A 25,445-nucleotide genomic window follows, 5' to 3' on the forward strand; every position below is an offset into this window, starting at 1 on the left:
CCAACTCTCAAATCTCTTCACTGGCTTCCTGTTCCACTCAGGTTTGAATTTAAAATCTCCCTACTAACCCACCAGTGCCTCCATGGAAATGCCCCCTTCTACCTCAAAGAACTACTCACCCCCAAATCCTCCACACGACACCTCCGCTCCGAACAGGCTAACCTCCTCCAACCTCCGAGGACATACCTACGAACAATGGGAGACCGGCCTTTCTGCTCCGCCGCTCCCAGTCTGTGGAGCGCTCTCTCTGACCACCTGAGGGCACCACAGACTGTGGATGCTTTTAAAAAAGGCTTAAAAACCCTTCTTTTTAAAAAAAAGCCTTTTTTTTTTTAGATATATGCATACTAGTTTTAGCTATTTGGCTGTTCTAGTTTTTATTTATTTATTTTTTTATTATCTTTTTATTTAATTTTTTTTTTTTTTTTAAAGGGACATGGGGGAATTTTTTTTTTTAATAATTATTATTTTTTTTTTTTTTAGACATGTATCTCGTGCACACGAGAAACTATCTCGTACAAGAAACTATCTCGTGCGCACGAGAATATAAAAAAAAAATGTATATATATTTTACTTTTATTTATTTTTTGTATGTATCTGGTGCGTACGAGAAAGTTTCTCTTGCGCACGAGATACATGTCTAAAAAAAAAATTATTCTGCAATTTTTATTTTTATTTTTTATAACTTTATAAAAAGTTTCTCTTGCGCACGAGAAACTATCTCGTGTGCACGAGATACATGTCTAAAAAAATAATAAAATATTTTTTTTAATAATTTTTTTTATAACTTTATAAAAAGTTTCTCGTGCGCACGAGATAGTTTCTCGTGCGCACGAGAAACTTTTTATAAAGTTATAAAAAAAAAATATATATATATTATTTTATTTGTTATTTTTTTTAGACATGTATCTGGTGCGCACGAGAAAGTTTCTCTTGCGCACGAGATACATGTCTAAAAAAATAAAATAAAAAAATATATATTTTTTTTTATAACTTTATAAAAAAATAAAAAACGAGATACATGTCTAAAAATAAATAAATAAATAAATACATTCTACAATTTTCATTTTTATTTTTTATAACTTTATAAAAAGTTTCTCGTGCGCACGAGATACATGTCTAAAAAAATAAAATAAAAATATATATATATTTTTTTATAACTTTATAAAAAAATAAAAAACGAGATACATGTCTAAAAATAAATAAATAAATAAATAAATTCTACAATTTTTATTTTTATTTTTTATAACTTTATAAAAAGTTTCTCGTGCGCACGAGATACATGTCTAAAAAAAAATTATTCTACAATTTTTATTTTTATTTTTTATAACTTTATAAAAAGTTTCTCGTGCGCACGAGATACATGTCTAAAAAAATAAAATAATAATATATATATATTTTTTTTTTATAACTTTATAAAAAAATAAAAAACGAGATACATGTCTAAAAATAAATAAATTCTACAATTTTTATTTTTATTTTTTATAACTTTATAAAAAGTTTCTCGTGCGCACGAGAAACTTTTTATAAAGTTATAAAAAAAAAAAATATATATATATTTTTTTTAGACATGTATCTGGTGCGCACGAGAAAGTTTCTCTTGCGCACGAGATACATGTCTAAAAAAAAATTATTCTACAATTTTTATTTTTATTTTTTATAACTTTATAAAAAGTTTCTCGTGCGCACGAGATACATGTCTAAAAAAATACAATAATAATTATATATATATATATATATATATATATTTTTTTTTTTTGTATAACTTTATAAAAAAATAAAAAACGAGATACATGTCTAAAAATAAATAAATAAATTCTACAATTTTTATTTTTATTTTTTATAACTTTATAAAAAGTTTCTCGTGCGCACGAGATACATGTCTAAAAAAATAATAATAAATAAATAAATTATAAATAAAAAAAATTCCCCCATGTCCCTTTAGGGGCTCCGTAATTTTTTGTATTTGTATTTTTAGTTTTTTTAAATACACTGTAGCACTTTGAGGTTGTTTACTCAATATAACGTGCTTTTTACAAATAAAATCCATTATTATTATTAGTAGTAGTATTATGGCGGTTGAGGCGCGCTAAGCAGTGTTGACATGCGCTTGTACCACGTGGTGCACCAGCGCCAACCCCCCCGCCCCCACCCATGGCATTGCTTCGGCGTGATGACGTCATAAAAAGGACGTCGACTCGGGCTTGGGAGAGTTTTGCTATAATGGCGACGACGGCCGAGTGCAGGGAAGGGACTCCGTGAAAGCTAAGCCCTCCGCTCGGACATGTCTGGCTGTCCTCCCCGGGTTCATTCGCTGCCGACCAACTGCACGGGCCGCGGGTGATTCTGCGGCCTTTGAACGCCTCGTCCCTCGCACGGCGGGTGAGTGTGCCGGCTGGCGGCCTGGCGGGTGTGTTGTGTTGTGGTTGTGACGGGAGGCCTGCGCTGCGGGTCCGCCCTCCATCTTCATCTTCATCCGCACAACAACAACAACAACAACAGTGCGGAGCTGCGGTACTGAAGTGGATCCGAGTTGCTTACTAGCCTCTCGCCGTGTTAGGGAGGTCGAACCCCGGCTGACGACTTTAGCATTTTATCGTTCACAAGTCGTCTTTATTGTGTTTTTTTTTCCAAGTTAGCATTAGCTTGTTAGCATGAGCGACATATTGCGGCCGTTGCTTTTTCTCCTTTTGGGACTTTTCTCCTTTTGACTTTTCGCTACAAAACGTAACGTCGGCGAGGAAAACCGGGAGGAAAAGAGTAGTTAATGTTACGTAAGTTACTTGTTAACACAACTTGTTAACACAACCGACCAGCCATTAGCCGATTTCCTTCTTCATAGTTGTCAACCTCTCGTAGTCTTAACGTTGCACTGCAGTCTGCAAAAGCTTCATGTTTTGGTAACACTTTAGTATGGGGAACATATTCTAAGTAACAAAGACTTAATTTACAGTTATTTGGACACTCGGGGAACATATTCTAAGCAACAAATACTTAATTTACAGTTATTTGGTTAGGGTTAGAGCAGGGGTTCTTAACCTTGTTGGAGGTACCGAACCCCACCAGTTCCATACCCTTATTTAGTGAAAAATAAAACGTTTTTGTTTTTCAAATTCAAGACGAAGTTATGTTTTTGGTAACACTTTAGTATGGGGGACATATTCTAAGTAACAAAGACTTAATTTAGAGTTACTTGGTTCGGGTTAGGCTTATAATAAGGCCATGCCGAATAAGGCATTAATAAGTACTTAATAATGACTAATTAAGAGCCAATATGTTACTAATTTGCATGTTAATAAGCAACTAATTAATGGTGAATATGTTCCCCATACTAAAGTGTTACCATGTTCATTTACTGGTGCACAAAATGAACCGTGCATGAACATCACCTTGTTCAAAGAACAAAACCAACACAGTGCATAAACTCTCAACAAATTACACACCTGCAAATCAGTCTGACTTCTGCTGTTGTCGTATCCGTAATACGCTGATAGGGAGAAGTTTTTATTTACACGATGAGTCGGGTGTGTCTTGACCTCCGCCGAACCCCTAGGGTTCGATCAAACCCAGGTTAAGAACCACTGGGTTTGAGGGTTACGTTGCACTGCAGTCTGCAAAGGGTTCATGTTTTGGTAACACTTTAGTATGGAGAACATATTCTAAGTAACAAAGACTTAATTTACAGTTATTTGGACACTCGGAGAACATATTCTAAGCAACAAAGACTTAATTTACAGTTATTTGGTTAGGGTTAGAGCAGGGGTTCTTAACCTTGTTGGAGGTACCGAACCCCAGCAGTTTCATACCCTTCTTTAGTGAAAAATAAAATGTTTTTGTTTTTCAAATTCAAGACGAAGTTATGTTTTTGGTAACACTTAAGTATGGGGAACATATTCTAAGTAACAAAGACTTAATTTAGAGTTACTTGGTTCGGGTTAGGGTTATAATAAGGCCATGCCGAATAAGGCATTAATAAGTTATTTATTATTATTATTAGCCTTTATTTAACCAGGTAAAATCCCATTGAGATCAAAGATCTCTTTTCCAAGGGAGACCTGGCCAAGAGGGCAGCAGCAAGGTTACATTAAAAACAGTAAACAAATACATAAAACATCACATTTACAACATTAAAACTTGCTCACATGACACATGTGCATACAGACAAGGTAGACTGCAATCCTTTCACAGAAGCTTTAAACTCATTCAACGTAATTAGGGTTTGAAGTTTAATGTTCGATTGTAGGTTATTCCAAGCCTTCGGTGCTGAAAACCTAAATGCTTTCTTGCCCAGTTCAGTTCTTTCTTTGGGGACGACAAATTGCAGAACATTCATTGAACGAAGATTGTGACTTCCTTGTTTCTTTGTTAAAAGACAAGACAGATAAGATAAGTACTATTTATATATTATATTTATATACTAATAAGTACTTAATAATGACTAATTAAGAGCCAATATGTTACTGATTTGCATGTTGATAAGCAACTAATTAATGGTGAATATGTTCCCCATACTAAAGTGTTACCATGTTTTTTTACTGGTGCACAAAATGAACCGTCCATGAACATCACCTTGTTCAGAGAACAAAACCAACACAGTGCATAAACTCTCAACAAATTACACACCTGCAAATCAGTGTGACTTCTGCTGTTGCCGTATCCGTAATACGCCGATAGGGAGAAGTTTTTATTTACACGATGAGTCGGGTGTGTCTTGACCTCCGCCGAACCCCTAGGGTTCGATCGAACCCAGGTTAAGAACCACTGGGTTTGAGGGTTACGTTGCACTGCAGTCTGCAAAGGGTTCATGTTTTGGTAACACTTTAGTATGGGGAACATATTCTAAGTAACAATGACTTAATTTACAGTTATTTGGACACTAGGGGAACATATTCTAATCAATTTAGAGTTATTTGGACTATAGGGGGAACATATTCTAAGTAACAAAGACTTCATTTTGAGTTATTTGGACACGAGGGGAACATATTCTAAGCAACAAAGACTTAATTTACAGTTATTTGGACACTAGGGGAACATATTCTAAGCAACAAAGACTTAATTTACAGTTATTTGGACACTAGGGGAACATATTCTAAGTAACAAAGACTTAATTTACAGTTATTTGGACACTAGGGGAACATATTCTAAGCAACAAAGACTTAATTTACAGTTTTTTAGTTACGGTTAGAGGGTTACATGGCACTGCAGTCTGCTAAGGGTTCATGTTTTGGTAACACTTTAGTATTGGGAACATATTCTAAGTAACAAAGACTTAATTTAGAGTTATTTGGACACTAGGGGAACATATTCTAAGCAACAAAGACTTAATTTACAGTTATTTGGTTAGGGTTAGAGCAGGGGTTCTTAACCTTGTTGGAGGTACCGAATCCCAGCAGTTTCATATGCGCATTCACCGAACCCTTCTTTAGTGAAAAATAAAATGTTGTTTTTTTTCAAATTATAGACAACGTTATATGTTTTTGGTAACACTTTAGTATGGGGAACATATTCTAAGTAACAAAGACTTAATTTAGACTTACTTGGTTCGGGTTAGGCTTATAATAAGGCCATGCCGAATAAGGCATTAATAAGTACTTAATAATGACTAATTAAGAGCCAATATGTTACTGATTTGCATGTTAATAAGCAACTAATTAATGGTGAATATGTTCCCCATACTAAAGTGTTACCATGTTTTTTTACTGGTGCACAAAATGAACCGTGCATGAACATCACCTTGTTCAAAGAACAAAACCAACACAGTGCATAAACTCTCAACAAATTACACACCTGCAAATCAGTGTGACTTCTGCTGTTGTCGTATCCGTAATACGCTGATAGGGAGAAGTTTTTATTTACACGATGAGTCGGGTGTGTCTTGACCTCCGCCGAACCCCTGAGCCCGACTCACCGAACCCCTAGGGTTCGATCGAACCCAGGTTAAGAACCACTGGGTTTGAGGGTTACGTTGCACTGCAGTCTGCAAAGGGTTGATGTTTTGGTAACACTTTAGTATGGGGAACATATTCTAAGTAACAAAGACTTAATTTACAATTATTTGGACACTAGGGGAACATATTCTAATCAATTTAGAGTTATTTGGACTCTAGGGGAACATATTCTAAGTAACAGATACTTAATTTAGAGTTATTTGGACACGAGGGGAACATATTCTAAGCAACAAAGACTTAATTTACAGTTATTTGGACACTAGGGGGACATATTCTAAGCAACAAAGCTTAATTTACAGTTATTTGGACACTAGGGGAACATATTCTAAGCAACAAAGACTTAATTTACAGTTATTTGGTTAGGGTTAGAGGGTTACGTTGCACTGCAGTCTGCTAAGGGTTCATGTTTTGGTAACACTTTAGTATGGGGAACATATTCTAAGTAACAAAGACTTAATTTAGAGTTATTTGGACACTGGGGGAACATATTCTAAGCAACAAAGACTTAATTTACAGTTATTTGGACACTAGGGGAACATATTCTAAGTAACAAAGACTTAATTTACAGTTATTTGGACACTAGGGGAACATATTTTAAGCAACAAAGACTTAATTTACAGTTATTTGGACACTAGGGGAACATATTCTAAGCAACAAAGACTTAATTTACAGTTATTTGGTTAGGGTTAGGGTTTTTATATATATATATATATATATATATATATATATATATATATATATATATATATATAGTTGTATAATAAGGCCATGCAGAATAAGGCATTATAATAAGCACTTAATAATGACTAAGAACCGATATGTTACTAATTTGCATGTTAATAAGCAACTAATTAATGGTGAATATGTCCCCCATACTAAAGTGTTACCCATGTTTTAAATGTTTGTAAGTTAAGTTAACTTAAGTTCAAGTTAAAGTACCAATGATTGTCACACACACACTAGGTGTGGTGAAATTTGTCCTCTGCATTTGACCCATTCCCTTGTTCGCCCCCTGGGAGGTGAGGGGAGCAGTGGGCAGCAGCGGTGGCCATGCCCGGGAATCATTTTTGGTGATTTAACCCCAAATTCCAACCCATGATGCTGCGTGCCAAGCAGGTAGGTAATGGGTCCCATTTTTATAGTCTTCGGTATGACTCGGCCGCGGTTTGAACTCACAACCTACCGACCTCTCCAACCTACCTATATCTCACCTTTTTTTAAATGGATGCCGAAATTTGACAGACCCGTCAGCGATCCTGTTCTGTCCCCCTGTAATGTTTGATCCTGTTCTGTCTCCCTGTAATGTTTGTCTGATCTTGAATGGGATTGTGCTGAAAATTTTAATTTCCCCTCAGGAATTAATAAAGTATTTCTGAATCTCAGGGCGGACACTCTAACCACTAGGCCACTGAGTAGGTGTAAAATGGTTCTCCTGCGATTGCTGTGCTGGTAATGATTTAATCCCATTGCAACTCGCTGTCGACGAAGCAGTCTGTGTAAGAAGTGCTTTCACTTTTTTTTGGGCAATTAATCAGCTCTTTTATTTTTGGTATAATAACCCAACAACTGGCAAGTAATTATTTGTGCTGTTTGGCGGATAATGTTGCAACCTGCGGTGCGTGGTGGCATGTCACGGGGGACCGCAGGACCGGTAAAGCTCTAAGGGGCTTAGCTGTGTGACTCTCAACTTGGCTCAGACTAGCGAGACTTTTACAAAAGCCGGTTCCTTTGACTAGGCTCACTATAAAGAGCCAAATCTTTATATCAGCGGCGGGCCGTGCGTTTCTCACCTTGGTCTTCAGTGATGTCCAACTTCAATAATTACCTCTCAAAATACCATCATTGTGGAGAAAAACTATACAGAAACACATTTACGCACTACTGGGCATTGTACAAAACAGGTTATTTTCTGGCATATATATGGATAACGTTTATCTATAGCCTTTTTATTAGCCATTACAAATTACATGATGGCGTCACATTTACACCCCAACACCGTTTTACTTAACATAATGATTCATCGTTATTAATAATTATTATTTTGGCCATAATCATGCAGCCATATGTGTAAGACTAGATCTCATACATGAACACTGCTTTTATCCATATGGACAAAAAGTGCAGTATCGTCTTATGGCCATCAGGTGCCACCTTGCAAAATTCTTACATGTCGTGTTTTTGTTAATCTCTTTTGTCCATAAAGTACTATCTTGCACAATTTTCACATTTTATTTATTTGTTTTTCTGCCACATTACTTTGTTTATAATGTTTGTGTTATTTTCATATGCACATTCAATTTTCTACTTGAGGTCCATTAAACAACTGGTCCAGGGTACCCGCCTTCCGCCCAAATTCAGCTGGGATAGGCTCCAGCCATCCCTGCGACCCTGAGAGGGACAAGCGGTAGAAAATGGATAGATGGATGGAGGGTCCATGAAATTCTATTTTTATCTCCAATAATGTTCATTCTACAAAGGAAATCATTTTGAAAGTGTTTGTGTTTTTTTAAATAACACTTTGTTAAATTATTTTAATATAAGTACTTTTTGAAAATATTGATCACATTTAAAAATAGCGCAATGATAATGATAACCGTAATAGTTTTGGTCACAGTAACCGTGATAAGAAACGTTCATGCCGTTACTTCCCTAGTGTGAATGATTGTGTTGGCCCTGTGATGAGGTGGTGACTTGTCCAGGGTGTACCCGCATTCCGCCCGAATGCAGCTGGAATAGGCTTCATTACCTCAGTTTTATCTAAAGTTCCGTCTGAGTTTGTTTTAAGCGAAATTGGGCGCAGAGCCCATCGCTCTATCATCACACTGGTGTGTGACGTGATCGGCAGTCAAAACAAACGCTGTGATTAACCTTCATTCATTTATGATAACGCGATAATTTTGTTTTATTAATCACACGCATTAATGTTGACAGCCCTAATATATACAAAACAAGTACAGTAAATGTAATAATAAAAAATGAATAAGTAATAAATAATATGTATAATGCATAAAGCCATAGTTAAATAAGGAGTGCATTGTAGTACACAAGGAAAAATCAAATATTGTGTAATGCATGTATAAGTACTAATTATACTCCAGATAAAAAAAATACAAACAATCAATATTAAGTAAATAAATGCATTAATCTGACTATATATATAATATCAAACTGTATGTAAATGGGTTAGTAATGTATAACGCATAACATGTGACAATATATTATATTTTGCATTGCCTATTATACTCAACATGAATGAATGGAGTGCTACAAAAATGAAATGTTAAAATACAAAAGCAAATACCGCTCTCAATTAAACAAAAATATTTTTGATTAAACGCATCAAGATTTATAAACATATTTCGCTTTACATGGCTGACACACATAAGCCATCACACGCTAGGTCGCTGACCAATGAAGTGCGGCCTGCACAGAAAAGAATAGAGAAAAATCAAAGCAGGAGCGCTGTCACTAAGGGAAGTTTCGCGCACCAGAGACACATTGGACTGAACCCCAATCGTGGTGGTTGGATGGTCTTCACACCATCACCATCAGGCCAAGATTTTTCTCTGCTATCGATGCAAATTTTGTCCTGCCTCTCTCATATTTTAGGTGGTTTAAGACAGTGTTTTTCAACACTAGTGTATCGTGAGATACAGTCTGGTGTGCCTTGGGAGATAATGTAATTTCACCTATTTGGGTTAAAAATATTTTTTGCAAACCAGTAATTACAGTCTGCAAATAATGTGCCGTTGTTGAGTGTCTGTGCTGTCTAGAACTCGGCAGAGTAACCGTGTAATACTCTTCCATATCAGTAGGTGGCAGCCGGTAGCTAATTTCTTTGTAGATGTCGGGAACACGTCGTGTGAGACGATGATGGTTTGTCGTGATCACATACCTGCCAACTACTCCGGTTTTCCCGTAATTAGTACGGTTTTCATCAACCTATTCCGGGTTACGGTTGCAGTGATAAAAAATACGGTTTTTCATTAATTAAAAAAAAAATTTTTTTTTAAAGTTTTATTCACGAAATCGCGTAACAACAATGACAATCGACACTGCTTCCCGTAACTTCCTATCGAGCCATTCCGAATGCCATGCGCGAGGCTATTTATAGCACCGCTGCCAAGCACGAGACACCAGTTGCCATTGTTTCCAAACGAGCGAACGATCATGGAATCAGCCGGAGAAAAATCGCAAACGAGTCTTAAACCGAAAAGAAAACTGCAGTCATTCCGTGAAGAATATTCAAAAGCCTATCCGGGAATAATTATCCGTTCCAAAAAGGGTGAAAACTACGCGAATTGCACCTTGTGCAGACAAGATTTTTCGATCGGATTTTAGCCACAAAAAGGTAATGACACCAATGTTATCTATTGGAATTGTTTAGTACTGTTAAAAGTGTTTATACTATTTATGCTTTCAAGTCCAAGTTGAAGAAATCTTGTTAAATGTTGACAGCATAACTACCAAAATACAGAAGTATGTCCTTAATATTTTTGTAGTGCTATTTCTGTTGAAAAGTTAAAATGATTACATTCACTTAAATTAATTTTCATTAATTTTTCATATTTTGAATTCTTTTGAAAGGCTTACAAAAAAACTACATTTGAATTGTAATTCCATGCTATTGACAGGACTATTAATTTTAATGAAGTTAGCTTACCATGTTTACAGTATGATAATTGTGATAGAAATGTGAATTTTAGGCACAGAATATGTTTTACAATTGAACAAGGCAGTAGATTATACAAGCTTGGACAGAAAGTTAATAATGACACCAATTTTTTTTTTAATGGAATTGTTTAGTACTGTTTTACCATTTGTTTACTGTAAAAAGTGTTTATACTGTTTATACTTTCAATTAACAAATTGAAGTCTTGTGAAAGGTTGACAGGATAACTGGCATTAACTGTCAAAATAATTTCAAACTATTGAAGTTAGCTTACAGAATAAACATGTCAATCAACCCATATGATTTTTGCTGTAATATTTTTGTTTTGAAAAGTCACTGTGACTGATAGAAAAGTGATGGTTTTAGCAACATTTTAACCTGTCTGAATGCTAATAATCATTTTGCGCACAAAGTACATCCGAACATGACATGACAATCAACAATGTCCCCGCAAAGAAGGATAGCAACAACTTCAATAGTCTTGATTGCTAAAACAAAGTAGATGCGGGGAATAGCGTTTAAGGAAGACATTAAACTGCTACAGGAAAACACCAACAAAAGAGGAAAAGCCACCAAAATAGGAGCGCAAGACAAGAACTAAAACACTACACACAGGAAAACAGCAAAAACTCAAAATAAGTCACGGCGTGATGTGACAGGTGGTGACAGTACACCTACTTTGAGACAAGAGCTGTAGTGGTTATGGTTTAAAGTCATATCCAACAATTGCAACAACGACTCTTTACTGTCAACTGAGTTTCATTTTTTAATGATTTCTGCTGGTGGTGTACCTCCGGATTTTTTAAATGCAAAAAATGTATCTTTGCTCAAAAAAAGTTGAAAAACACTGCTTTAAGAGATGAACGTACTCTATAAAATGAGTTAGTGTTGGTCGTATGAGTCTTGAAGAATTGTTTTTGGGCAGAATACTGTTGATGTCAGCCACTAGCAACCAACCACTGATTTTCATTTAACTATTAGCATGCTGATCTTATGGTGTGACAGTGTCTATTGTATAATTGGCCTCACATGCACCGACTCATAACGATTTCCTATATATAAGTTGCTGTGGTTATTTTGGTGATGGTCAGAATGTTTTAATTGAATTTAATATCTGCTTTAATTTCCACAGATTTCCATGTCTTTCTTGTGAACACCTTCAAGCAGATCATCTGGACTACATATTGTCCATCGCTGATCACCTGTGGTAAGACCAAACAATATTACATCACTGTATGAATGTATACATTGCAGCCTAATACAGTTTATGGCATCAACGCTGCTGTAAAATTGCTATCGCTTCCCAACTTTAAAGCCAAATTAACTTAAAATTAGACTCAGTTAAAGCTAGAATATGACTATTTTCTAAGAATATTGCAAATCTTGCTTTGTTGCATCATACATGCAAGACACTTGCAATGTTTCTGTAATGTTTGCTTAGGGTTTCTAAAATGTGTATTTTCTTTTTGCTCAGGCTGGTGCAGGCCAGGCTTCCGAGTTGGGTGACCCACACTCCTTCACAGGGCCATGGTATGGACATTTTTTTTTTTACTATGGAGATTACTGTGTTGTAGTATGCTGTGTGTAGGATTGCAGACTTTCTATTGGATGTACATTTTGTATCGGTTGGTAAGACACAGTTATAAAAACAACCACTGTGTCAAAGTTTGCTTAAGGCGCCTTTCTAACTAAGCAGCGCACCTTTTTTTTTTTTTACTATGTTTTTTAGCTGCAGTTCTTTTCTAAATTATTGCATCATGTTGTGACCACAATAACAGATTTGTGTGATAAACTATTTCCTTGCTGTTGATCTAAGCATGCTTGATCATTCAGCTGCATTGACTTTGTCCGTCTGCTTGTCTCACATGCAGCCGTTTATTCTGCGCTAGCAGGCTGCAATAACAAGTCTATTGTATGTCCGCATCTTGGTCTACCTTTAATCTTTTTGCAAAATATTCTCAATGAACAAAGCACCATAGATTCTGTCAGCTGAGACGCATTTTCTTAAAAAATACTGTTCTCCAAGGCCTGTGATTTACGTTCTCATCAACAAACTGTGCATTCCTCGGGCTACTGGATGATTTCAAACATCCAACTCTTATGTGTGCAAGCTGCCTTATTCAAGCAATAACTATAATCTGATTTAGCCAACCATAAAGACCATTTAGAGCTTTTCAAACTCTTTATTATGAAATTGATTATGGTAGGGTATACTTAATTTTTTTGCTCCGCAAGCTAATAAACAAAACAAGCCGCGGGATGAAAATGGCCCACAGGCCAACACCTCTGGTTAAGGCTCGGCAGTTATATGATTGTTGATATTTGATCGCAATTAATTTGAGTTTGATTACAGTGATCAGTTGTTTGCATATTTCCTTGATCAAACATGGCGGAAAAGTTAGTCAGAAGATACCGCAGTAGTAAACATTAGGGAAGCAACCATGATTGGTATAGTTTGGCACGGAATAACTCACCTTTATTGACCGTAATCCTGTGTGTTTGTATACTTTGCATGTATTTGTGTGAAAATGTGTGCGAGAGCATCCACCGTTGCGAAAGTCAGTCTCCTCACAACGTAATTAATGTTCCGTCGCGTTGTGCCTCGTCCCCTTACGCAGATGGAAGTGCAGCCCAGAAGAACAAAATAAAGAAATATGACTAACACTAGCATAGAAGTTGAAACATAACATTTAAAAGGAGCAGCAAGTTTAGTTTCGCTATCTGCTGCAGCTCAACAGTATGCGGACTTGCAGGCACTCATAGAACGTCTATGTGACTGAATTGGTCCCTACTGGGGGACTCAACACGCCTATTAATTTAATCAGAAAAGGCATTTATACTGTATATCTAAATATTTTTTAATCAGACTTTTTGTTTATGTGTCTGCAAAGATTCCACTTCTGATATAACGTGTACTAAAAAAACTTGTGCCTGCTGTTGGACTAACAAGCACAATAGTACCAGGTATAAAAAAAATATATATATATTTGCAGACAAACAATTTGTGTTCTTTTTGTTTGTTTGTAGGTAAAAAAAAACATTTTGTTCCTGACATAATCATTGAACTTGTTTTATGTGTTGGTACACATTATTTTACAGTACCTCTAATTAGGGGTGTGACGGTATTGAACCGTTTCGGTACGGGGGTTCCGGTTCGGTTCGGAGGTGTACCGAACGAGTTTCCACACGGACATATTAACGTTATATACGATAGACTGACCATACGTCCTCTTTTCACCGGACATGTCCTCTTTTGCGGAGCTGTCTGGGTGGAGTTTCTTAAATGCCTCAAATGTCCGGCATTTTGAGTTAGGGTTGCGTGTATTTTCAATGTACGTTCAGGGTTAAGAAGGGGTTAAAAACAAAACAAATTGTGCACCCAGCAGCATTGGTGAGGGAGGGGCAGAGACAGAGAGAGAGAGAGAGAGTTATGATAAACGCGCATGCGTCGCCAGGCTCTGCTTTTCATCCATAGATTTATCAGATTTAATTTTTTATTATCTATAGCAGGTCTGTCAAAAGTGTGGCCCGGAGGCCATTTGCGGCCCACAGCTAATGTTTTAAAGGCCCACGGCACATTCTAAAAATACTACTAAAATAAACAAAAACATAACAAAAGTGAAATAAAAAAGCTTAAAGATTAAATGTAATTTGGAAAAAGTTGCAATGTTGACTAATAAAACAAAGCTGTTTTTTTTCTTTCAAACTGTCATTGCTCAAAACATAATATTGAATCAAAATCAATGTTATTATGAATTATTGACGTATTCAAGGTTCCGATTACTTCACATCAAATATTCCACTAAGAAAAATATTTTTGGTTGAAGATTTTGCAAATTTGGTAAATAAATAACCCCAAAATTTATATTTTGTTGTTTTTTTACTGTACCGAAAAATAACCGAACCGTGAACTCTAAACCGAGGTACGTACGTGTACTGTTGCACCTCTATTAAACACAATTATATATATGAACAAAATGACAGTCGTCAGCTGTGAGCATATATTACTTCAATCAAACAAGTTGGAAAGGTCTGTTACAAGATACTGCAGTAGTAAACCGTAGGGATGCGGTACTCTGTATTATCCTGCATGGCACAACCAGCTTTAAAAAAAAAATAAATAAAAAAAGGTGATATTATTTGAGATCAAATAATATGAAAAAAATAATCTTGATCATTTTTTTGCCAAATGGCCCAGCCCTACATCTGGTCTTAATCTATGTGTATCATTAATCAAAAGGCAAACACACCATCATTTTCCTCCCAAAAATACAATTACAGTACATTTTGAATTAAACAAAAAAACCTGACAAAGGTTAGGAAAGTTTGAAATGTACATACTACTAACAATAAGCTTTGTCACCTATAACACAAATCGGCGTGACTCAAATGGTAGAACGGCCGCCCGGATGCTTGAGGGTTCCTGGTATGAATCCAGCTCCTGACATCTGAGTCGCAGACGTGTCCTTGGGCAAGACAATTCACCTACTTTGCTCTCAGTGCGAGTGTCTGATTGTGAATGAATGTTTGGTGGCTGTTGACGCAAATTGGCAGCCATGTTTCCGTCAGTCTACCCCAAGGCAGCTGTGGTTACACATGTAGCTTACCACCACAATTTGTGAATGTGGAGTGGATGAATGATGGGTTCTCAGTTCTCACTGTAATGCGCTTTAACTGTCTAGAAAAGCGCTATATAGAATAATAATCAATTTTTATTAAGTCTGAGGTGCAGACTGTTTATTGTTGTATAATGTATCTTAACTTCTTATATCTATGTGGAATTAGCCTTTAAAAAACCAAAAGGGTCCTTGCATCCTTTCTGTTGAACCAGTCAGTGTCCCACTTGGTACCAATGCTAGTGGACTTTAACAGCCACAAGTAGTTGATTTGCAGCGAATAGTGAAACTACTGTACTGTACATGCTTAGCACATACCAAATACACTAACAAATGATGAAAACATAACATCTGACTTCACAATTTTCTACTAGGGTTGAGACAAAATATAGATTAGATTGCTTTTAAGCCTTTTTAGTTTCATTAAAAATATCAAAATTGTTTTTTTAATATGCAAAGGTTTGGACAACACTGTTTTAAGACATTGCTTAATTTTAATAGGGCAGTATATTATTTCAAGTATGTTTAATATTTGCAATTATATTAACTCAGCTAAGACATTGAAAGCCACATGAATACAGTAAGAACTAATTGTGTGCCGGCGCCAAGGTTGTGTATTTAAAGGCCTCAGAAAGTGGTGGAAAAAAGCCTCCTTTCTCTTACCAAATTACATAATGGACGTATAGCACTTCAACCCTAAGAGTTTATGCAAACCAGCCGCGTGTTTGTCAGTGTGACTGCCAAGTATTCCGTGTAGAAGCGCCTCCAAAGCCATATTAATACAGAGCGAAGTCTGTGGCTGTAACAGGTATTTTTGTGTGTAGGAGGAAGAGGTGCAGAAGAGCTTAGAGTGTATCCAGGCCAATCAGATTTTCCCCAAGAAATCCCCTGTCCTGGAGGAGGACAACATGCAGGTGAGGAATCATCGCCCTTCACTGCTTTTCTTGTGCTGTGACACCCAGTCAACTTGCGATTATACAGAAATATGTAAGAAAGTCACCCTTTAGAAATATTTTTTTCTAACTGACACTTATAAACATGTAGTTCAGTTTCAATTCAGACCCTGAAGTGTAAAACCATAAAATATTACAAATGTGTTGCCAAAGACGGTGTCATTTTGTCAAAATCCCTCACTAAGTTTGCATCAAAAGACAACTTTCGATAGTTTGAGTCCTCTGCTCAGAGGGATGTCCTTTTTTAAATAGTAGCTCTTTTTCTTCCATCCTGGTTTGGACCATTCTCGTTTTTAAATAGAGATTATGAGCCAGAATCTTATCTGGTGAATCTCATTTCTTTATTTTACCAAGACATTCCTATGCTTCTGAACTGGTGGACACAATTTGTGGAAGGTCCATCTCTGTTCCAACATGACAGTGCTGATGGGCTTAGTGACACTCAGAAGTGTAAGAAAACAAAAAATAACAATTGGACAGCACATTTATAAATATCAGCTGACTGTTAAATGTAAGAACATTTAAAGGTGTTAGATTTTATTATTAAGCAATCAACATTTATCACCACATGAACACACACAAAAGTACTAAAAATTGGTACCATACACTGCAAAAAGTCAGTGTTCAAAAACAAGAAAAAAAAAAAAATTAGGGGAGCCAGGTGAGGTGGTTCGGGCATCTGGTCAGGATGCCACCCGAACGCCTGTCGGCATGTCCGACCGGTAGGAGGTCACGGGGAAGACCCAGGACACGTTGGGAAGACTATCTCTCCCGGCTGGCCTGGGAACGCCAGAGATCCCCCGGGAGGAGCTGGACGGAGTGGCTGGGGAGAGGAAAGTCTGGGCTTCCCTTCTTAGGCTGCTTCCCCCGCGACCCGATCACGGATAAGCGGAAGAAGATGGATGGATGGATGGAAATTAGGGGTATTTTATTTGAAATAAGCAAAATTATCTGCCAATAGAACAAGAAAATTCGGTTTGTCAAGACTTTCCAAAACAAGTAAAATGAGCTAACTTCAATGAACCCAAAAATACCTTTTAAAATAAGTATATTCTCACTAATAACAAGTGCACTTTTCTTGGTAGAAAAAAATAATATGAGACCTTTATGCTCAATATGTTGAAAAATATTCTTAAATGAAGTAAATGCTAGTGCCATTATCTTGACATAATGATATGCGCTCGGCATTACATTTCTTGAAACCAGCAAACTTATCCTAAAAACTAATTTATTGTTCTTAATGGAAAGGCAACAAGGCAACCGCTTGTTACTCTCGGGGTCTCTTAGCCGCTCAGGCAAATCATATGGTCTAAAAATGCATTTTTCCATCGATAACATGACATCAACGCGCCAAATGCGTGCTCTTTCAGTCAGTTAGTGTGCATATATACAGCCTGGCCCTCAGCCAAAAAAGTTTTTATTGTAATTTTGAAGAATTTATCTGAATGTGCATGAACTATTTTTGTTCAAAATTGTTAGAAATGTCACATGTTAAATGTTTAAATATTAGCTGTCAGTTTACTGTACTGTGCCAACTGTACTACTATATGAGTACGTATTTTCTATTGTTTCATTGAAAATAAAACGGCAAAGTCCATTTGGCTGTCATCCATTTTGATTATGAGACACAATTGTGTCAAAGTCATGATTTTTTTTTTCATGCTTGAATTAAGAAATTATTACTTTAAAAAAGTAGTTTTATACTTGTGAGTGTTGATGACACAGCTTTGCAACAGTTGATATTCTAGTTTCAAGCATGTTTTACTCAATATAGGTCATCAAATCTCAGCAACAAGCTGTAATATCTTACTGAGATAATTTAGGACCAAAACACTTAAAACAAGTAAAACACTCTAACATAAAATCTGCTTAGTGAGAAGAATTATCTTATCAGACGGAAAATAAGCAAATATCACCCTTATTTGAGATATTTTATCTTTTACTTAGATTTCAGTTTTTGCAGTGTATTGACCAGCAAATATTGTGAAATGGTACTGTATCGGTTAAAATGTGAACGGTACCCATCCCTAGTTGATACTAATACCTAGTAATGACACCATTTTTTTTTCAAATGTATGTTTTATGCAAATTGGACACTTATGTCATATTAGACACCTCGTGCCCCTCCACATTACCCACCACTACTAGTAGGTAAGGCCTGTGGGAAACACTGAGTACTATTAACACATTTCCTTTTCTAAAAATGTAAAGCTAGACTCTTTTTTTTTTGGTAAATGTTAATTTTGGCCTTAAATGTAGTAAACACTAGTAAAATACTAAAACGGGGATCCTGTGTAGTGATCCACATGGTGATCAAACTGTCCCTGTGGTCTTTGACATGTTGAATTTCCTGCTGTTGCAAGGTGCCCTTTCCTGAGCTGCATGGGGAGTTCACGGAGTATGTGGGGAGAGCAGAGGATGCCATCATTGCAATCTCCAATTACCGCCTACACATCAAGTTCAAAGAGTCTGTCGTCAACGTAAGTGCCACTGGAAAAGTCATGGAGTTGTTAAAATGTACACGAGAGTGAGAATGTCGCGCAGCAAAAAAAAAAGCAGAGGTGTCCTTGTTGTGAGTGCCAAAATGCGCTAGAATTTTGTGAATGGACGGGGCATTGTGCAGCCATTGTGCCAGCGTCATTGTGACCAAGTGGCTCAGAGCTGATCTGCGCTGGCAGCAACATCACATGACTCCTCACCACCTCAAATTGTACACTCACTCTCTGCACTAGCTGTTGCCATGGCTGCGGCCATTCCAGAGGGGATGCGTAACAGTCACACTCTTCCTCTCTGTCTCATTTCAGCAAGTTAAAAAGGAAGCTAGCTATGTTACCAAATCATGGCGGCGTTCTACGGTACATCCTCTTTTCGCCAATTCAGATGTACATTTCTGCACTTGCAACCAAAACTGCTTTCACGCTTCTGCAAATTCATTCGTCGGACACCAATTCTAACACACACTTTGTAAATGTAGTAAATGTTCACTTGTGTAGTGTGAGTGCACAAGATAAGAGAACATGCTGCATTCAGATAACCGTGCTGCTGACTTGTCGCAGTGGTGAGAGTTTTGTAATGGCAAGTCATACTCTTCAACGCTTTTTCTCGTTTCACTTCTGCATCAGTACAATAAACAACAAGAGGAAATATACAGCTGAAGTAATCAGAATCTAGAATGGGTTCACATACAGTTGAGGACATAATTACGCCAAATTTTAAGTTCAAGTAAATCTGTAGCTATTGGCTAAAAAGGATACAAGTGGCAAAAAAATATTGTTACATAAAATCTTAGCTGCTTTTCTTGTTTTGTTTGTTTTTGCACTAGTCTAAAGAGTATTAATACCATCTAGCGCAGGGGTGCTCACACTTTTTCTGCAGGCGAGCTACTTTTCAATTGATCAAGTCGTGGGGATCTACCTCATTCATATATATAATGTATATTTACTTATTTATGAAATATATGTTTTTGTTAACAAGTTAAAGGTGTTTAATGATAATGCAAGCATGTTTAACACATATAGTTAATATTGTTAATACATTAAAGGTGTTTAATGATAATACAAGTATGTTTAATACATATAGTTAATATTGTTAACAAGTTAAAGGTGTTTAAAGATAATGCAAGCATGTTTAACACATATAGTTAATATTGTTAACAAGTTAAAGGTGGTTAAAAATAATACAAGCATGTTTAACACAAATAGTTAATATTGTTAACAACTTAAAGGTGGTTAAAGATAAAACAAGCATGTTTAACACATATAGTTAATATTGTTAACAACTTAAAGGTGGTTAAAGATAATACAAGCATGTTTAACACATATAGTTAATATTGTTAACAAGTTAAAGGTGGTTAAAGATAATACAAGCATGTTTAACACATATAGTTAATATTGTTAACAAGTTAAAGGTGGTTAAAGATAATACAAGCATGTTTAACACATATAGATTCCTTTCTTTCATGAAGACAAGAATATAAGTTGGTGTATTTACCTGATTCTGATGACTTGCATTGATTGGAATCAGACAGTGGTGATGATAACGTCCGCATTTTCGAACGGAGGAGAAAAAAAGTCCTCCTTTCTGTCCAATACCACATGAAAGTGGTTGGTTTTTGGCATCTTATTTGTCCAGCTTCCGTACTCCTTTGTATACACTTTACAAGAAATACATTGTCGGCAAACTCCGTAGCTCGCTAGCTTGTGCACGCCAGCTTTCTGAGACTCTTATTTTGGTAGCGCAGGCAGGATGAAGCAGAGCTTTTATTGTGCAACTGTGCAGTCGGTCTTTGGAGTTTTGACGACAGGTACGGCGCCAGAGTCTGTTGAAATAAAGTGTTTCTCGCCTTCCAGTCGGTAATTTTAATGAGCTGGCAGCAGCCAGCGTAATCTCAGAAGACCCTCGGGTGCCGTGAATGTCAATCATGTGACGAAAGTGACGTCATAGTGAAGATTTATGATCGCTCATTTTTAGGACTATTTTTTTAATGCCTGGCTGGTGATCGACTGACACACCCTCCGAGATCGACCGGTAGATCGCGATCGACGTAATGAGCACCCCTGATCTAGCGCATTATAATATACTTCAAATGTAGTACATTAAATACAGTATGCATGTATTATTGTTTTTGTCACAAATATTTTTGTTTACCATTTATGTCCTTTCATTTAGCAAATCCACTTAATTTCATCAACAAACGATTTGCACTAATGTACACATTAGGAATCTAAATGCATGTTCTTTTGAGTGGTTTTATCACTTGAGGTTCAGGTAAGTTTAAAGTTGAGGCACACAATAACTGGGTTCTTTTATCTGTACATATTTATATATTTTGATCGTACGTGTATCGTACCCCCTTTTTTTTTAACTTTTTATGAGCACATAAGTAGTATTTCTCACACGACTGAAATCCATCTGTGGCATTGGGGTGCTCGATGACATCATTTCGTAACTTGCATATTTGGCTATAGCGCAAGTGATTTTTATGGACGCTTTGACAACAATTTGTATTTTAAACATAGTGGAAATAGTGGACTTGGAAGAGAATTAGGTTTTTGCAATACTTTGGTGTATGATATACACAAGCTATATTACTCTTATTGTTTTGTCATCTTAATAAAATAAGGACAATGTCTGCAACTTTTATGCTTGCAAACTGAATATTAATATAAACAATGGCAGCAAATACACTTGCATATAACAAGTCCTAAAATAGCATGTGCAGGTTAGCCATAATAGCTCATTTGTTTGGCAATCAGATGCTATTAACTACCGTATTTTCCGCACCATAAGCCGCCCTGGGTTATAAGCCGCACCTTCAATGAACGGCATATTTCAAAACTTTGTCCACCTATAAGCCGCCCCGTGTTATAAGCCGCATCTAACTGCGCTAAAGGAATGTCAAAAAAACAGTCGGATAGGTCAGTCAAACTTTAATAATATATTAAAAACCAGCGTGATGTGGGCGCGCATGGAGTCGTATATCAACATGGACGGAGCTGCGTGAAAAAAGCCACCCGGCCTCTTCGCGTAAACTTACCTTAACCACTCGCTCATCTTTTCTTCATCCATCCATCCCTTCGAGTTAGCTTTTATGATGACGCCGGCTGGAAAGGTCTCTTTTGGCAAGGTCTTCCTTTTGAATATCACCATGGGTGGAAGTTTCTGGCCATTAGCATGGCAAGCTAGAACCACAGTGAAGGATGACTTCTCATTCCCTGTGGTGCGAATATTCACCGTACGTGCTCCCGTTGTATCCACAGTGCGGTTCACAGGAATATCAAAAGTCAGTGGAACCTCGTCCATGTTGATAATGTTCTCTGGCCGGATCTTTTTTTCAGCTATCTTGTTTTTACAATATGCACGGAAAGTAGCCAGCTTTTCTTGAAAGTCTTTAGGCAGTTGCTGTGAAATAGTAGTCCGTGTGCGGATGGAGAGATTGCGTCTTTTCATGAACCGGAAACCTGTCGCTTAGTAGGAGCCATTTTGTGGTCTTTACAGATGTAAACACACAAAGGAAATGAAACGTAATATCCGCGCGCTTCTTCTTCTTCTTCTACGCGGGCGGGTGGTTGCTTACAGTAGAAGAAGAAGCGCTTCCTGTTCTATGGGGGCGGGTGCTTACCTTGGCGGTTGCTTGCGTAGAAGAAGAAGCACTTCCTCTTCTACGGGGAAAAAAGATGGCGGCTGTTTACCGTAGTTGCGAGACCGAAACTTTATGAAAATGAATCTTAATATTAATCCATATATAAAGCGCACCGGGTTATAAGCCGCACTGTCAGCTTTTGAGTAAATTTGTGGTTTTTAGGTGCGGCTAATAGTGCGGAAAATACGGTAAATAAACAGAGCTGCCATTCGCACTGTGATGATATCACAACATCAATAAAACATCACACACTGAAAAGCCATTAATGCTTCAGTTATATCTCTTCAAGCGATGACTCCTGCACCGATTAGAAAGCTGGATGTTTAAGGACCATACACGAAAGAAAAAGAACGTAGCAGAGAGATTAACATCACTGAAAAAGACTTTCAAAGTAAAAGGTTTCAGAATGATAGTCTTCACATAAACATGGCAAATTCTTAACAGGTAGCGCCATTTCTTTTTGTGGTTGTCCAAATGTATTCATACCGGGTTGCAACAAATAGATGACTGGTTATAAATCATTAATTGGATTAATAAACTGAATAATTGGTAGTTATAATTGAGCGCAAATACGCACAAGATTATTTTAGTTATTATTTTCAATCACTAGTCCCGATTTGTGTAGCTGACAAACAGTGAGTTGTATTTTACCCGTAGTTGTACATGCTTCCTTGTGTTTACTGTGGCTGTTTGTTGGATGTTACGTGCTGCTAGTTAGCCTTTGGTTGAAGGCTTACACTGCTTAATTGTGCTCACATCAAACTTGCCAAAGGTTCGCTCACACATTTGGACTACGTTTACACTGCAGGCCAAAGTGGCCCGAATCGTTTTTTTTTTTTAGATCTGATTTTTTCCAACTGTTTGCACTGCAAGTAAAATGTGATTTTTATCAGACTCCAATGTAAATGCGCACAGGCCGCAATGTGGCCTCGACGTCACTTGAATGCGCACTTTAATAGAGTGAAAACAAAGGAAGTTCACCGGGAGGAAGTCGCTAGCTACTACTACAAAATAATATAAAAGTCGCAACACCTTAAAAATGAGTGTTTTTATGTGAAAGTAATATTTTGTATGAATTGCTGTATTAGTGTAATATATTTGGAAGAGTTGTAATCTTTTTACGGCTGTTAAGTAGAGGAGACGCGGACATCAGCGTGGATCCACAAGAACTTTATTTTTCAACTCTCAAGTAAGCAAATGTGCCACGGTGTCAATTCTTGGTCTTTCAACAATCACTATTCCTTCGGAATCAAAATATATATTCATATATTATTTATAGCTTATTATTTGCGCACTATTGACAAGTAGTGATGCAACTAAAACTTTGGTCATCTCAAATAAAAAAACAAAACCGGATGTTGTGATGAAATTTCCACTGGCGACTGCGTCTTTCCGGCGGCGCACACGAGTGACGTAGCTCGCCCATAGCTGACAAAAAAAAATCACATTCAGGTCACATTGCGTTTAGACTGCAGTCACGTTTGAAAAGGTCAGATTCCAGTCGGACTCAGGACTACTTCCTGATGTGGCCCGATGAAACTGATGTGAAAAGATCAGATTTGAAGCATTTAAACTGGCAAAAAAAATCTGATCTGTGTCACTTGAGGGCAAAAAAAAGTCAGATTTGGTGTGCAGTGTAAACATGGCCTTGGATGCTTGATAAAGCATGTGCATCACATGGCAGACTCCAGCAAAATAGGCAACACGATGGTGCTGGATGAGCGCAGGCAGCCCAGGAATTTTGATGACGTCCAGATTAACAGTGTAGATTTAGAGAGAAGGAATTACTGTGACTGCATAATGCAAGGACATCCGGAATGTGCCATTGTTGCAGCCCTATGTGGACGGAGAATAGTCTCAAACAATCAACTACCGCTTACATTATCCTTTCTGTTTTGTTTCTGATTAGAGTTGTTGTTGTGAGGTTTCAGTAAGTACCAACCAGAGATGCACGGCGTGGGGTGGTTGTGTAAATTTTGTGTGCTGCCTTTTGTGAAATTTGGTTGCTACATAGAAAACCTGCTTATGAATAATGTTTAGCTCCAATAACTGAATTAAAAGAGACACTTTTGGGAAAACTAATCATAACTCATCAAGTCTCTACAGCATAACTCCATCTGACAAAGCCTGTCATTATTTAGTGGCAGAACCCTGTCCTGCTAATGAATACCTGTCGATCTTGCATGGCTCCAGACTGCATGCAAACAGCAGCCTGGGTACCATTGGCTGTTAAAAAATACTTTTAGATAATTGCAAAGCTTGTTTGCAAGTATGCTACTGCATGTAGTATTTCAATATTATTAACTTCTGTCAGCACATCAATTCTGTATTTCTAATATGGCATCAGATAATTTCATTGTTGCACTCTTAATCAATCAATCCCCATTGTAAATTACATGTATTTATTTAAACTTTCAATAGGTGGCCAGTTAAACACTGTAGTACAGCGGAACTCGCTTAAAGGTGCTGTTTGCAACTTCCTCTAAGTAACATTTTTCAAAGCAAAAAATATAAAACTCCACCGCCGGCTAGCTTATATTACCATTAGTGGTTTACCAGAACACATTTGTTTGACAAATGTCTATATTTTTCACAAATACAAAGTTAAAGTAATAACATTTTTTACCGGCCTGAAAAAAATAATTGGTGTTTACGGCGGTCACTCACCCGGTCTTGCACATGCACACATACAAATCCCACAATCGGCTCAGATGTGGGATGTCATTGTGGCTTGTGCAGCCCTTTGAGACACTTGTGATTTAGGGCTATATAATTAAACATTGATTGATTGATTGAAAAACAGTCCAAGAGAAGCAACAAACAATTTGCAGTCATGTTGTTAGGATAAACATTCAATGACTGCTAATGCTAGCTATCCAAATTGTTATTATTAGCTAACATCTAAAGCTGATGCGTGTACATGTGTTACGTACGTACGGAATTACGTCATTACGCAGGAGAAGCCGTGAGAGGGCAGGGTATACTGTGTAAAATACATTGAAAAGTTGGCGCCCTCTAGGCATCTGTGTAAATATTGCAAACAGCCCCTTTAAGTCACACCTGTTAACTCTTTTGTGTCGAACACATCATAAAGACAATGTTTTCTATTGTTAA

At 37.0% G+C, this 25,445-nt stretch overlaps 1 protein-coding gene across 2 annotated transcripts in view; it reads left to right on the forward strand.

Moving 5' to 3' along the window:
• Positions 1 to 2,208: 2,208 nt before the first annotated feature.
• LOC133595370 (phosphatidylinositol-3,5-bisphosphate 3-phosphatase MTMR3-like) overlaps positions 2,209 to 25,445 on the forward strand; it is a 58,011-nt gene continuing 34,774 nt past the window's right edge. For both annotated transcript variants that reach the window (XM_072914260.1, XM_072914261.1), the window contains exons 1-5: positions 2,209 to 2,382; positions 11,753 to 11,827; positions 12,095 to 12,150; positions 16,061 to 16,150; positions 18,553 to 18,669. In XM_072914260.1, coding sequence (XP_072770361.1) covers positions 12,148 to 12,150; positions 16,061 to 16,150; positions 18,553 to 18,669 — 210 coding nt within the window. In that variant the 5' untranslated portion in view covers positions 2,209 to 2,382; positions 11,753 to 11,827; positions 12,095 to 12,147. The remainder of the gene's footprint in view (positions 2,383 to 11,752; positions 11,828 to 12,094; positions 12,151 to 16,060; positions 16,151 to 18,552; positions 18,670 to 25,445) is intronic.

The sequence above is a fragment of the Nerophis lumbriciformis genome, linkage group LG12 (assembly GCF_033978685.3).
Source record: "Nerophis lumbriciformis linkage group LG12, RoL_Nlum_v2.1, whole genome shotgun sequence".
In the NCBI taxonomy this organism is placed as follows: Eukaryota; Metazoa; Chordata; class Actinopteri; order Syngnathiformes; family Syngnathidae; genus Nerophis; species Nerophis lumbriciformis.